At 37.4% G+C, this 16,394-nt stretch overlaps 1 protein-coding gene across 3 annotated transcripts in view; it reads left to right on the top strand.

The window, feature by feature from the left end:
• The window catches only part of METAP1D (methionyl aminopeptidase type 1D, mitochondrial), a 76,402-nt gene that overhangs the window by 48,253 nt on the left and 11,755 nt on the right, over nt 1–16,394 (top strand). For 2 of the 3 annotated variants that reach the window (XM_028508766.2, XM_028508765.2), the window contains exons 2-5: nt 9,801–9,958; nt 11,912–12,061; nt 13,586–13,734; nt 14,312–14,354. In XM_028508766.2, the coding sequence (XP_028364567.1) occupies nt 9,801–9,958; nt 11,912–12,061; nt 13,586–13,734; nt 14,312–14,354 (500 nt within the window). Of the gene's footprint in view, nt 1–5,154; nt 5,240–9,800; nt 9,959–11,911; nt 12,062–13,585; nt 13,735–14,311; nt 14,355–16,394 lie in introns of those variants that run through there. The other variant, XM_036023294.1, reaches the window with a different exon arrangement.

Raw genomic sequence — 16,394 nt, 5'->3', positions numbered from 1 at the left:
TATTACTGAATATTTTTATCCAAAATACTAATATTTAGTAGTATTTTCATGAAAGTCATATTTATGAATATGCTTTTCAAAAAATAAAGAACAACTTTCTTACTATATCAATTATTTTAAACTTATGATGGTTTTATATGGACTTTCTCTAAAATTGAAGCCCATGTGTGATTTCTGTGAAATTGTGATTTCTGTGAAATTGTGATTTCTATGAAATTGTTCTTTCTGATTCTTACGTGCTTGAATATAATTTTTTTTCTATTTTCCTCTTCTTTAACCACAATGTGTGAGGTAACAGGGAGTTTCTTTTTTTTTCTGGAGGCTTTGGGAAGTTGAAGTTTGCCAGATGTTCTGTGCTAAACCAGAAGTGTGCATTCCCTGGGTCTCAGGACTGTGTGAAATTCTTTTTTGTTTCTTTGTTGGAACGACGTTTGCTTTTGGTTCATTTTGGCGTTGTACTTCTGCTCTGATCAGAGCTTGTCTTTTATTCTGTATTTAAATGATATTAAGGCATCCAGAATATCTGGCAAAGAAAATGATATTTTGATGACATTTTTCACAGGGCTCAACTAGAATGAATTATTACATTTTAACCATAGCCCTAATAAACAGCTCCTTTATTTCCCCTAGGAGAATACAATATTTCTTTGTCCATGAAGTTGCCTGAGTATATGTATTGTTGAAGCACTAAAGAGCTGCTTTCTCTAAACTTTAGCTGAGAGACAACAGGATTTTCTAAGCATATACTATTTCAGTGTGATTCAACATTTTATGATTATAAAAATGAATTTAGATTAAAATTTTGAAGTAAACATTTTTATCTTAAATGGATAAATTTCATACGATAGTCCTATTTTCTTATACAAATTAATGATTTCTGTGTAATTTCCACTTACCCATCAAATGATCTGCTTTTAGGTTTAGGTTTTGAGTTCTTCATTGTAGTCATTAACTCCCCTCCCCAGTTGTGGCTGGACCAGCCTAAGTAAAATTTTTTCTAGGCCCACAAATGTGAGTCTACTTTAGTAAGTAGGTATGTTCATTAATCTGTGTTTCTAGAATAGGTGGGTGTTTTTGTCTCCCAAGAAGTGGGGGACTGCTTTTTGTTAAAGTCATAGATCCCAGGGTACTAGTGTTGTACATTAATGAATCATCACATGTTATCCAATTAGCTTTTGCAAAGAAGCTAAATGAAGTATTTTCTTAAACCCTTTCTGAACTTGTCATTGATGTTATACTATATCAGTTGCTATTGATAAATTTTAAAAAGGAGGAGGGATGTGCACGGAGCCAACTTCCTGATGGAGCCTTGGGGAAGGTCATGTTTTGCCACGACCTGGGCATCATTCTTGAATGTTGTTATTATTGGAAGAGAATGCCCTCAGGCCACAGCTCTTCCTCTCCCCAGAAGTACTCCAACTCCGGCTGACTTTCCAGCTCGTCTTCTCTGGAACCAGGACTCCCAGGCTCTGCTGTAATGGCCTGACGACGAGTTCTGACATCCACGAGCTAGTGTCTGTGGTGAAGACCTCCATCACACCTTCATTTGACCGCTTACTTTGATTAGTAGTGTATGAGGATGATGGGGTCTCAGAGATACCGCAAGCTGAGAGCATTGTGCCACTACAAATTTTTGTTTCAGCATAAAAGTGACTTGTGATGTTTTGTCACTTAAGGTATTTTACACATTTCTTTTTTTATTTCTGTGGGTCTCTTTTACTGTTTTAGCAGTCTTTTAAGACCACAGAATGTCACATGACAGTGCTTTTCAGAACAACACTGTTGGATGTCAAGTAGAATCTTTACTTCAGATGGGTGTTTATGCCAGTATACTTTAACTCAACTGTGCTTTATGTTGAGCGTTAAAGAACATGATCTGTTTTCTAATACTTGCATAATAACATTTTCTTTATAAATGTCGTTTTCATAAACACTGTAGCTTTATCATTCAGAGGCTGTTTCCAAATGCTGTTAATTGGGGGGGAAATGTTTTTTAATGGTTTGTGAAATAGATCTACCCTTCTTGTAATGGCATCTTAGCTTGAAATCCAGGAAGCAATGGTGTATGGTGTCCATATCCATGATTTCCTGAATTGGAGAAAAAGTGTGGAAAGCATCTGGGGAGAAGGAGGCTCTTTACCAGCTTGTTTCCTGTAAGCTGAATTGGAAGACCTTGTCTGTGCAAATAGATTTCAAAATAGAGCCTGCCCTTTGACTGTCTCCATAATTACATGGCTCGCTCTGTATTTTATTTGGCAGCCAGAGCAGTTAACCCCTGGAAGGAAGGGGCTGATGGCATGGCCAGTGTGGCTCCCCAGACATGTCCATGGGAATGAATAAACCACTGTTTGGAGAAGCCCATAGCTAAAAAACACTCCAGAATAGTCTTCAATTGAACTGAAACTTTTTGAAAACAAGTTTAATAATGTTTATTATGATTGGTTTTAAAACTCTGTCCTTATTGTGTAGATGGTAGAATGATATTAATTGTTTTTTAAAAAACTGGAATTGGAGGAGTTCCTTGTTGCTTTGATGTAATCAGCATCTGTCAACAGAATGAATTTGCTTTTGTTTAGTATCAAGAGCCCTTGTCCTTTAGCTTTGCCCAATCAGTATCTGCTTCAGCCCAGGGCATTCCCTTAGCTGGGTTTTTTGTTGTTGTTGTTGTTGTTCAACAAATGCACAGGTTATTTCTTGTGAAACCTGAGCTTCTGTTTTAGTCAAGAAATATAAGGCATGGGTGCATTTGCACTGTTCTCTTTTGGTCCTGAAACACACAGTGCTGTGGGAGCCCGAGCTCCTGCTCTGGGCTGGAGTTCATGAAGTGTGATCTTTCTGTGGTTCTAATTCTGCCTTGAAAGTGTATTTCTATGGTGTAGTCCCTTCTGAGCCTACTGTAGGAAGCAATATTTCTAAACAGTTAAAAATATCTCAATTTGCTTTTTTTAAGTTAATGTATTATTTAAGCAAATCATTTGGCTTAAAATTTAAATTATCAGTGAGTGTAAGAGCTGTATTTGAAAATGAATTAGCAAAACATTGTTGTTTTCTCTCTTAGTAATCATAAATCATTTAAATCTGGCAGGCATTCCTCCCTTCATCCAAAATAATTGCCTCTATTTGTAAAATCAATTAGATGTTGATACGCTATAAATAATAGTTTTGTTACTAGACTTTGGCATTTGCTGATCATTATGAAAAATACACTCAGTAAGACATTTTACAGGTGTCTTTTAAATTACATATTATCTCTGGTTGACATTGTTGGCTAATATAAAGTAGTATAGGCTACTTGATTGTGTTGTTTTCTGTTCAGATATTTGATACCTCTGAAATGTAACGTAACTGGGAATTGATGGCACGCTGCAGGGTGAAAGTGCTTCCCTGGAAATGTGCAGTGAAAATATAAGTATTGGTAGCCCACACTTGAGTACAAATATGCTTTGTTCAGTTTTACAACTGCTTAAAATTACAAATATTTAAGTGTCTCTTTGAAAGTTCATTCAGACCTCTCCCTTAAAAATACTTGCTGACCAAAAAAAAAAACCAAAAAGCAAAAAAATCCCTCACATTTTCAAGGGTAAAATCAGCTTAATTAAGGGTCATTGGTAGAGGTGCACATAAAAACCTAGGGCTCAGTGGGTGAAATGGAAGCGTTTCATTATGTGGTATAGAATGCATGAGCAGATAACAATTAAACTGGACCCTGAGTAAGAGGCCAGTAAATACAGGGCATACGTGTGCAGCAATATAGGTTATTTAAAATGCATCCCTCCCTCTGTCATACTTGAATTCTGTAACCCCACCTTTCAGACCTAATCTGTAAAGGGAGATAAGATGCAGCTTTTAGAAATTGATGCTATTACCAAATATAAAAATATTTAAAATCATAACAGATTTTATTGCAACACAAATTTAAAATATGAAGAACGTGCTGCAGGATCCAGAGGACAGACAGCGGTTTCAGGAGACATGCAGGCCGCACAGTGTGCTCCTCTCTGAAGTGAAAGAAGCAGTTGCCTCCAATTTCCAATGTTCAGCTGAAACTAGGCACCGATAGAATTTTTGTGACAATGAAAAGAATTCTTATTATTACCTGTGATAACAGTAAATATTCTAGTGTTCATAACAAATAACATAGATTTACTGCCTAAGAAAACCCTACACAGAGCTTCTATTACATGGTCAACAGTAACAGCCCTCACTCCAATCATGTCTAAGATCAAATTAGTCCAAAGCAGCTCCTTGCTGATCTGGGGCTCTTCTACTCTCATGAGGTTTCTGATGGTTTTCTACTGACATCTCCTAAACTTCAGATTAGTCAGCTTGCCCCTTGTAATAACTAGTACACTCCCGAACCTTGTTTCCCAAAAACAGCTTTAACAAAAGGGGGTATGCTGTGGGTCCTGAGAGAATAAGGGTGTCCAGAGATGGAGAGACCGTCCCTGTGGCTGAAGGAAACCTGGCTGGTGTTCCTGCATCTGATGATGGATGTCGTGCATCACATTAGCTGTAACATTGAAAGTAACCAATTGGAAAAAAAGTTAGGCATAGTTATAAGAAGGTATCAGCAATGCTTTTATTTATTTACTTACTTTTAAAATCGACATATAATTGACATATAATATTATATAACATATTAGTCTTAGGTGTATGAAGCAGTGCTTTTATAAGGAAATGGTGCTTATTATAGAAAATTCAACAAACCTTTTACAGAATGATCTGTAGCAGATACTGTAGTTTGGTTAACCTGTGACCCAAATATCATTGGGATTGGGGACTTTAGTTTTGTTTACTCTCTGTCTAGATAATTTGTTAATTATTATTTATTAATTACTATATGATGAAGTTGAGGATCTTGCCTCCTCCCTTTTTTTGGCCACATTAAGTGGGGGATCATTATCTTCAAAAGGTGCATATTAACCTAAGTCCATTTCTTCATTTCACCTATGAAAACACTACATATTTTTGTCTGGTTTGTAATGAATAGTAGAATAAAATGGTGTGGTATCTAATTATCCTGTTATCTTCTAACAACATTTATAGGATGTCTTTTATCAGATTGAAAGAAAAGATTTTTCTTCAAATAAAAAAGTATGCTATGAAAGTGGAATTGCTGAGTACACTGCCCAACCATAATTGTTAACAATTGGATATGTCCAGGCTGTGTTCCCAACATTTGTCATGTGTGAATGTGGCTGCATCTTTCTAGCAGTGAGCCCATCAATTGGCAGAACAGGTACATTGACATACTGTTCATCTTAGAGGTGACTGTCTCAAAAGCCTCATGCATATATCCTAGTGGAGGCCTGATGACTTCATGCCTTAAGTTTAAGTGCATAGAAAAGATTCCCTCTATAATGACTATGTACTTGAACTTTATAATACCGATAAAGATGAGCTCTCTTTTGTGTTATCAGCCACAATGAAAAAATATCTTCATGCCCTGGCTGGTGTGGCTCAGTGGATTGAGTGCTGGCCTGCAAACCAAAGGATCACTGGTTCAATTCCCACTCGGGGCACATGCCTGGGTTGCAGGCCAGGTCCCCAGTGGGGGCATGTGGGAGGCAACCACACAATGATGTTTCCCTCCCTCTCTTTCTCCTTCCCTTCCCCTCTAAAAATAAATAAATAAGGTTTTTAAAAATTTGTTTTAAAAAATATCTTCATGAGTCCTAAAATTGATCAGAGTCTATATCATCTCATTACCTGGAATGTTTAGCATGACAGTCTAATGCTGCTGGATGAAGGCATAAATGTCAGAGTTAAAAGGGACCTCACAGATTATGAAGTCCAATTCCCTCATTTTACTAAGCATCCTATGTCATTGGCAGCATCTGTGACACCAGTAAGCTCTCAGTCAGGGCTCCCTGTTAATGTTACTGCTCAAGGTCACAGAGTTAGCCCTTGGTAGGGCCAGGAGTAGAAGTTAGCTCCCACAGCCATCCAGTGCTGTGTTACTCTGGCCTGTTTTGCATCATTTGATATAATCTAATGTATCTGTTTGCTTCTTGTCTGCGTCCCTACCACAGAATATGAACTCCATAAGAGCAAGGATTTTGTCACATGGTTCACTCTGCATCCACAGCATATAGGAGAAGCTCAGTAAGTAGTTGCTGAATAAAAGAATAAATAAATTTAGAAGTCCAAGGTAAACATGTCAAAGAGTTGAGAAGGGAATGGAAAAAATTAACATTCATGAAGCACCTACTTTTTAAAGATGGTTTACATATACATGTTATCTCAGCTAATTCTCTCACAGCCTAGTAGTGAGGAAACAACGGCTGTTCCCATGTAGTGGTGACGGAGGGGAGGCTCAGAAGTTCTGGTCATTCAGACCTGTCTGACTTCGAAGCTCATGCTATTTTCACTACCACAGTGTTTCTCAATTAAGTCAGTTCTAAGAATTTTTATGGGAAGTACCTTTATGCTAAATGTTGGCTGGTTTTGTGCTATTTATTTTTTTATGATTAAAAAAACGTTTTCCTTAAAATCTATTCCCTGAGAAAACACATTCTAAAGCAAAGCATGCTGGCTTCTGGAGCCCATGCACGCTGCTGAAAGGCAGCGTGGGTGGCAGATGCGGCCCTGGACTGGGACTTAGAGAACCCGAGGGAGGGCCAGCCATTGACCCATCACGAGAGGTTGAGCCTTACTTCCTCATCTGTCAAATAGTGACAACAGCTGCCTGTGCACCTGGCACAGTGGGTAAGAGATAATGTAGGTAGAGCACCTAGCACTGTGCTTACTCAAGGAATGTGACTGTTAAATGTTAACCACTATTATCGTTACTCTTCCTATCAGTGTTGTCATTATTAGTAGTATAATACATACTTTCCTCAGAGAAGTATGTCTTTGGTCCGAACTACTGATTCCAGTTAAGGGGCCCATAGTCATAGATTGATTCCACTTGAGTCTTTGCTTTGCTTTAGCTGGGACCCAGATTTTCTATTCCATAGCCACAGACCACCCACCCAACTTCTCACTGAATCATATGTTTGATCAATGAAGGGAGCTTGTCTTGACAGAGGGGATGGATTAGGTCAACCCGTTACTACTTTTGGAAAAATAACTTAGTAGTAACTTTTATTTTTCTTAATTTTATTTATTTTTAAAGAGAGGGGAAGGAAGGCAAAAAGAGAGGGAGAGAAACATTGATGTGCAAGAGATACATCGGTCAGCCACTCCCAGCTGGGGACCTGGCCCGCAACCCAGGCATGTACACTGACTGGGAATTGAGCCGGTGATGTTTCAGTTCGCAGGTCAGCACTCAATCCACTGAGCCACACCAGCCAGGTCAATAGCAGTAACTTTTAATAGTGTTATGGTTCCTTTCACACTTTCTGGGTGTTCCCATGTGTGTTAGCTCATTTTTCTTACACATGTGAGAAAAGCAATAAGCTTTGTGGGAGCAACTCACCCTGCTTTTCTGCAGCTTTGGCACTAATGCACATCCCCAGGGAAGTTACCTTTGTGTGCCTCACTATCTTCAACTATGAAATGGAACAACACGTACTTCACAACTCATAGGGTTCTTGGAAGATTAGTGAGCTAACATATATAAAGTGCCTAGTACAGTAATTGACACATAAAATGCTTAGTATTAGGAGCTATAGCGGAGCCCATGTTTTCTCTCTTATTTTACTCTTCAGGTATTCTTGATGGAACTGTCATTTATTGGGCATCTACTAAGTGCAAGGTGCTTACACATACTGTATTCCAATTAATTCTCACCTGAGACCCAAAAGAAGAAACTTGCTCAGGACCGTGTGACTAGCAAGTAGTATAGCTGAGATGAAATTCCAGACTTCTGTTTTCTAATCACCTGCCTTTTTCTGTCAATCATATACCCTTTGACAATCTTGGAATAGTGATAGGGGAATATTGTACTTTAGAAACTTTAGGGAATATGTACATACCTCAGGCTTCTTTCTTTAGGTGATATTACAGATATTTTGTCCAACATTTGAAATTATTTAAAATAATACCTAAAATACCTCTGTAACTTTGATTCAACAATATTAAACGGAACTTTATGGAAGAACATAACTGAGTAAAACTTATGACACCCAATCACTGGCCATTGGGGTTTGTTCAAATAATAATTTTTTCCCAAAGAATTTAGACATCTTGAGTTCTGGGGCCAATACTCATCTGCAGTGTATGTTTGACAGCTGAAAGGTTACTGTAGGCTGGTACTTCTCAAACTTGTGTGTGCATCAGAATCACCCTGAGGGCTTGTTTAAGCACAGATTGCTGGCTTCATCCCAGCGTCCCTGAATCAGCAGGGGCCCAAGAATTTGCATCTTTTTCCATCTAATGCTAATCCTGCTATTCTGGGTACCACATTTTTTGAACCAGTGCTCTAGATCAAGAGTCTGCAAATTCTGTAAATGGCCAGATCTGTCACAACCACTCAACTCTGCCACTGTGGCTCACAAGCAGCCATAGACAATTGTAAGCAAATAAGGGTAGCTTTGTTCCAATAAGGCTTTATTTAGGAGGACTGAAATTTGAATTTCATATAATTTCATGTTACAAAATATTATTTTGATTTTGATTTTTTTCAACCACTTATAAAAATCACTTTTAGGTGGCGGGTTGTATAAAAACAGGCAGCATGCCAGACTTGGCTTTTGGGATGTAGTTTGCTGACCCCTGATATGCAATTATGTTGGGGGTGTTTTAATTACTATTTTAAGTATAGAAGTTATGCAAGTAAGTGGTTTAAAAAGATCTAACAGTATAGAAGAAAATAAAATGACTCAAGAAGTCTTCATCCCCAGCACCAATCACATGCCCCAAAAATAACCACTATTGATGAATATCAATTTTCAGAAATATTATAGGCATACTCAAACTTATATAAATGTATAAGCTCTTTTTGCATCAGCGGGCTTTTATATATAATGTTCAGCATTTTCTATTTTCCTAGCAATGTACTGTGACCTCTTTCTATATCAATACTTAGAGATGATTTAGCTCATTCTCTCTAATACTCATAGGTCCATAGTTTTCTGTTGTGTAGATATACCATAATATAGTTAACCAGTTCCCTACTGATGGACATTTGGGTTATTTCCCATCTTTTTCTACCACAAACAATGCTGCAGTAGGGTTCACCTTCTGATGCCCATCATTGTACAATATCTTCAAGGCAAAATCCTAGGAGAACGAATTGCTGAGTCAAAGGATATGTGCATTTAAAATGTTGGTAGGTATTTCAAAATTCCTGTTTGGGTAATTTAAGACCCTATATTCATTTTCCTTCAGGGTTACACCCTACATTTTTGCTATCTAGTCTTTATTTGACCTGAGCATTCATTGCAGTGAATTTCAGGATGATGCCCCACTGCACATGAGCTTAACACAGAGTAGTAATCCGACCGAGGGCAAAAAGTGCAGCTGGCAATTTGTCCATGATTCTTCACAGCTTTAAAGAATAAAAAGCCACCCAAACGGTGCCCCAAATCTAGGGTCATCCAGGACATTGCTGCATAAGGTACCACATAGAAATTGTTCTTTTTACAGACCTGGTGCTCAGCAGATATTTCTATATGTTTATTTCCCATTAGAGTTTTCCATTGTCAAACATGTATGTAAACATGGTATTAGCTAATAAATATGCTGTGCTACTACTGCATTAGAGCTCAGAATGCCACTGCTTTTCTATTTGGGGTTTTCCTTTTTGAGCCAGTAAGGGATTAAAATAATGATTTAATAGGCGACTACGCAATATCTTAAAATTTAGCACTATGTTAGGTTTTCTTTACTTAAAATATGTCTCTTTCTGCTCCTAGGTTGTCATAGAATTTTCTCTTCACCACTCAATCATATCTACTTACACAAGCAGTCAAGCAGTCAACAAAGAAGAAATTTCTTTTTCCGGAGACAAAGAGATATTTCACACAGTGTAGTTTTGCCGGCTACAGTTTCTTCAGCTCATCCAGTCCCTAAGGTACTGCATTGCCTATTATCTGCTGCTTTTCTCCAGCCAAGATAAAGGTTAGCTGCAGAAGCAATCTAATGTTTTTGCACCTTTGATTTCTAAGCTGTTTGAATGATAATTTTTACACTTAGTCTGTGATTTTAAATTGTGATTTGAGAAGTTTTAATATCTTGCAGTTCTATAATGTCAATTTTTTAAAATAAAGATCTGAGCTTACAATTGCTTAGCTTGTTTAGAATTAAAATTTCTATCATGAAATTTTATATATTAAATTTCTAACATGAAGATAAAACTACATGTGTGTAGTTTTTTTAGTTTTTAAAGGAAAAATGATGATAAAATTGGGATCATTCAAGAGATACTTGAAACTAATACACTAGATTGTTTTTCCTGAAGCCTGCTCTTATACTTTTTATGTTATTAATGCCGCTGTCTTTGAATCTTCTTTACAGTAAATTAAACATCCTGTCTCAGAGAATTCTCAACTCTTTTTCTAGAAATTAGAATTCTGTGGGAAGACAATCCTTTTTTTTAATGCAATCTAAAGAAGGTGTGTAGGTTATTTAGAAAGAATGAAAATAGCTGAAAGAAATATAGATTTGTCACAAAAGATCACCAGCTTTCCCCTTTTTATGCATTTTTTACAGTGAACCCACATTAAGTATATTATACTTCCTGAAGGTGAGTGACCGACCCGTTTTTGTAACAAAAGGACTGACAAGACAGGCAACCAGAGCCCAGAGTATGTTCCTGGTATTTTCTTAGGTACAAAAAAAAAAAAAAGAAATCTCTGAGAGAGGAATGTATTGTTTTAGAACTTCAGTGACAACCCAATAGCCCTTCTGCCTGTCGTTGGTTGTAACCTGGCCAGATCACAAAGCTGAGACAAGAGCACAGAGTCAGCGGGGGAGGCTGGGAGCTTTTGTGGGTACCAGTAGGAAAGCTGCCTCAGAGAGATGCTCATCCAGAGCTCAGCTGTGGCAATCCAGGCAATGGTGTTACCTGTCTCAGAAAGCGCATCTGAACACAAAAATAAGGACAGGTCCTTAAATCCTGTGTGATGCCCTTCCAGAGTTGCTGTGATAGCAATTGAATAGTGTTACGTCTCTCAGCTTCCTGTCCCCAACTCCTCAGTGGGTACTGTTTAACAATGCTTATGTAGCAGTTCCCATAAGTAGTTTATAAAGAGCTGTGGAAAACTTTGAGACTGAAAGAAGTTCTATGTGTAAGATAGTGTTTATTTTCTGCATACTGCCCGTGGATTTAAGTAAGTGATGGAGAGTGTTTTACAAGAGTTATCAGAGTTGAATGTTTTGAATTTTTGGGGGGGGGGCACTTTGTTAGTTTTTGACAAATGTTAGAAATGTTCTAGGTATTTTTTTATGTACTTAAAAAGTAAAGAAAAGAAAGGCTGTTTTGTTTTATTCTCTAGTCATTATTCGTTTGGGTACAGTTGAGAAGTGTAAGAAAGTATACACGTAATGGGCGTCAGTGGCCTTGACAGTCAGCCTTTTACATACATTCATTAAGAGAGGGTGTTGTGAGCTATCTTTTGCATAAATTTTATCTTTGTGTTAAGGAGATGAAAGTGCTCTTAATTAGCCATTTAACAATTTGGAAGCTTGGTGCTATTTTTTATCAATGACAGTATGGTTCTAACAGAGTTGGGAGAAGGAAGAAAACTACTGTTTGTTTTGACCAGAAGTCTACTTCAGTCCAGTTTGTCTCAAAGCACAGTGAGGTTAACAGACCATCCAGAGACAGCACTAACAGGCAATGTTAAGTTCAAAAGGGCAGGGGAAGGAACTGGGGGCAGCCTGGAGGGTCTGTTGTGCTGGCTTCGGAGGTCGGCACTCCAGCAGGAAGGGCAGAGCTCCATGAAGCAGGAGGTTGTGTCCGAAAAAATGATCCCATTGTCATGCGCTGGGTTCTGATCTTCGTTTTCAATCCTTTTTCCTCCAGCACATAAAGAAGCCAGACTATGTGACGACAGGCATTGTACCCGACTGGGGAGACAGCATAGAAGTTAAGAATGAAGATCAGATTCAAGGGCTTCGTCAAGCTTGTCAGCTGGCCCGTCATGTCCTCCTCCTGGCTGGGAAGAGTTTAAAGGTGGCGTCTCCCCAAGCCTCAAGACTTACATGAGGGGCAACGAATCCTCTTATTTTTCCTTTTTCCCTTTTTAACTCTTCTTTTATACACATCTAATTTGTTAATAATTAAATAAAGCCTTAGGATAGGGAAGGGGATTATGTTATTTTATGTGTTTATTCAGGAGATTATTTAAAATCCAAACTCAATTTTAAATAGCAAAATTCTGGAGATGCTTTGGGCTCAGTCAGCTTATCTAAGTTGATCGACGGCAACCGGCTTTGACTTGTGCCCCCTTCCTCCTGCCTGTAGTTTCTGCTTTTATTCCCCACATTATTTCCATTATTTTCATGTGCCTGAAGAGTTGCTTGCCCCAACCTTTGTCTCCTATTTTCTTGCATTTGCTCTGCAAAAAAAATCAGACCAGATACACAAAGCTATGGGTAATAGAGCAATGTTATATACAGCTGTCTTACTACAAGATTTAGTTCTTTCAGAATAATCTAAAACACTCAGCTATGTAAGGACCATAAAAGAAAATATAGGCCTGTAGTTTCAAAAATGTGGGCATAATTTAGGAGGTGAGACTCAACAGTGAAACCACTTAAGGTATCATCTGTGTCATAAACATGTTATCGCAACATAACATACTGTGAATATAAAGTAACACAAAGAAACTCATTGAGTGGTTATTTTTAATAAGAGATTTTCTTTTAGAATTTTATTCATGATTTATGAGTTTATGAAGATAGTCTTCATGTGCTCACAAAACTCAATTATACTTTTCTTTTGGTTTGAGGGCAATTAGATAGCTTCTAGTAAGAGAAAAATATTTTTTAAAAACACTGACTTATTTAGTTATGAAAGAAATCAAGATCAGTGAAAAACAAATCTGTAAAAAATGGGCCCTGGCCAGTTAGCTCAGTCCATTAAAGTGCAGCCTGCATACACCAAGGTTGCAGGTTTGGTCCTCAGTCAGGGTGTGTACAAGAATCAACCAATGAATGCATAAATAAGTGGAGCAACAAATTGATGTCTTTCTTTCAACGATGGTCCACAGTCCCCATGCCATTGCTGCAGAGCCCCTGTCCTATCTCTGAGATACAAACATGTGGATCAACCTGTTTTTCAGGTTTTGTTGTCTAACCTGAAGAGCCTTTTGAGTATTTATTTATGTGTTTCTGTTAGCCCAGGGTGCCAACCACTGGGGGAGAGGAAGGAATTGCCTAACTATATATTTTTGAAATTTTTAGGCTAAAAAGGAGTCATGTTATTTAATGACTCACAAATGATCTGAAGGATCTTAAGAGCTTAAAATTGCCTTTTCTTAATAGTCTATAACATCATCATATACCTAAATTATTGTCAAAAATGCACAATTTAAGATTTTAGTGTCAATTAGAATTAATTAACATCTTGTACCACAAGTTTATCAAAGTAGATTTATACAATTTCACCTGGAAGTTCCGTAGCTAAAAGCATAGTCAATAGATACAGGAAATGTCTTCACCTGTCACTGAGCAATTTCTTTATTTAATATTTTAGGTTGACATGACAACTGAAGAGATAGATGCTCTTGTTCATCGGGAAATCATCAGTCATGATGCCTATCCCTCACCTTTAGGCTATGGAGGTTTTCCAAAATCTGTTTGTACCTCTGTAAACAACGTGCTATGTCATGGTATCCCTGACAGGTATTCATTGCTTAATAACATATTATTCCTCTGGAAACTAAAACATGAAACTAAGATCTATCACATATGGTGAAAGACACTATTGTTTAATTGAAACCCACCTGCAAACTTTTGAAACTAATTATGGTAAAACAAAAAGTTTGAAGTATTTTGCTTCTAAGTGAATGTGATACTCCCATTTAATGTTAAAGCTGTATGTAATCCCAAAAGTAGTTGTGCATTAAATAGTTCTTTTACCTCCTTATATTTTAACCATATAAATGGTAAAAATCCAAATGTAGGTAAATTTTGGTTATCAGCTATTGTTTTGACTCTTTGCAAAATTAAGGTAACTAAATAAGTACTTTTTTTAATGGTAGACTTATAAGTGGTAATATACTCCTACTGTGTATTTCTTGTAAAATTTGATGTGACTAATATAAGTTTAAGATTAGATATAGTTATTCCACTTATTTTCTCCTCTACTCCAAATTATCATTGCAGTTCATTGGCCTCGTGATAGCAGTCATTAGGTATTTATTTTTATATTCCTTTTATTGAGATCTGTCTATCACCATTTTTCCTGTTTATGTTTCAGTCGACCTCTTCACGATGGAGATATTATCAACATTGATGTCACAGTGAGTAAATCATATAAAAAATAGTCTTTGATCAACTTCAGAATTGCTGGTAGCAACAGGAAGAAGAGCGGATTGAAAATGTGCACTGCACCGATGGAAGCGCTGTTTACTTCTGGATCCAGACGCAAGCAGCTGGTTTCCTTTTTTGTCTTTAACTCTGTGTTTATTCCAAGTAAACCCAGGCCTGACTTGAATTTAGGCCTGGAATCAGATGCACTGAGATCAATGTTGGCCTAAGTGAAATGTCAACCCAATCCTGCTATGTGTCATGTTTTTGAGAAGGTGTAATTGTTATTGATCCACTGTGTAGTTAATGCAGAGCGCCGCAGCACTGGGCAGCTGCTGAAGCTAGATATGTATGAGATGAGCTAACACGAAGAAAGCCAGCATTTTTCCTTCACTCTGCCAAGATTGATCTTCCTCTTCCTGCTGATTTTGAGTGGGGCCTGTCATTATCTTACTCTGTCATTAGGGGCTGCGTTGGCCTGTGTGTGTCAGTCTATTTGGACAGCAACTCTTTTGCTAGCAGTGTTCCTTAGATTTATTAAAATAGCTGAAGGTAGCATCGTGCTCCATTTCTGGTACAGGGAGCCTTGAACTCAACGCATACAAGCAGAGCGGTGGCTTCTCTAAACTTAAGTTTCCACCAAATGGTTAACAGTCTTTCTTTTAAATAACAACCCAAAATAATTTAACATAGGAACTTCAAATTGTACAAGCTCTAAACCTTTTCCGATATTCTTAGCTCTTAACCGTTCTTAGACTCAGCTTCTTTGTGCTTTGGCAGTTCTTTTGCTAAAAAGTTTTGTAATGATATATCTTTGGATTATGTAGGTTATAAATAAATTCTATATATGTAATGATTAATAAATTTTAAATAAATATAATTTATACATCTGATAAGAACTAGTTGAGAGCATTCAAGGAGTATAGTTTCTATTAATGAGGAAATTTTTTTGCTTGAATTTTTATTGAATTTATTGGGGTTATGTTGGTTAATAAAATTATATAGGTTTCAAGTGTACAGTTCTGTAACACATCATCTGTATATTGTATTGTGTGTTCACCATCCAAAGTTCATTCTCCTTCCATCACTCTTTATCCCCCTTTACCCTCCACTCCCCTGACCCCCCTTTCCCTCTTGTAATCACCACACTGTCTTCTGTGTCTATGAGGTTTTGTTTTGTTTTGGTTTTTTTGGTTAATCCCTTCACCTATTTCACCCAGCCCCTCCTCCTCCCCCTCCCCTCTAACAGCTATCAGATTGTTCTCTGTATCTGTGAGTCTGTTTCTATTTGTTTTTGTTTATTTTGTTCATTAGATTCTACATATGAGTGAAATCACATGGCACTTGTCTTTCTCTGACTGGTTTATCTCACTTAGCATAACGCTCACTAGGTTCATCCATGCTGTTGCAAAACGTAAGATTTCCTTTTTTATGGCTAAGTTGTATTCTGTTGTGTAAATTTATCACATCTTTTTTTATCCCCTCAGCTACTTAAGGACACTGGGGCTGTTTCCAAATCTTGGCTACTGTAAATAGCACTGCAGTGAACACAGAGGTGCAGAGGAAATATTTGGGATAATAGTTACTCTAAATCCAGACCATGACACCTAGGTAGGAGTGGGAAGGAGGTGGGAATTTGCATCCAGTAGTCGACTTTAGTCAGATTTTTTGTTCAAATTAATTCGACCTTTTTTCTTCATATCAGTTTGTGTGAGGATATACCCAAAGATTCCTTTATTGATACAGGAAAGGTACTCTTTCCTACATCATTGTGTCCTACTTAGAATACTTGAACATTTGCTCCACATATATTCTGTTGGTTTCTTTCCAACTCAAAATCATGTAGAAGGAGGTATTTTGTGAAATGTGCCAGAAATGAAGTATTTTTCTTTGGGATTGTACCAGATTTGGGGGTTTTACATTTATTATCTCACCTAATCAATCCCTAATAAAATATTGCTGCTTAGAATAAAATTAAGCATACTCTTCCCTACCATTTTCAGTGTGTTCAAAGAGAATATTCCATGCCTTTT

Source organism: Phyllostomus discolor, chromosome 4 (genome assembly GCF_004126475.2).
Source record: "Phyllostomus discolor isolate MPI-MPIP mPhyDis1 chromosome 4, mPhyDis1.pri.v3, whole genome shotgun sequence".
Lineage (NCBI taxonomy): Eukaryota > Metazoa > Chordata > Mammalia > Chiroptera > Phyllostomidae > Phyllostomus > Phyllostomus discolor.
The sequence above is the reverse complement of the archived record's forward strand: the minus strand, read 5'-3'. Positions and strand labels throughout refer to the sequence as shown.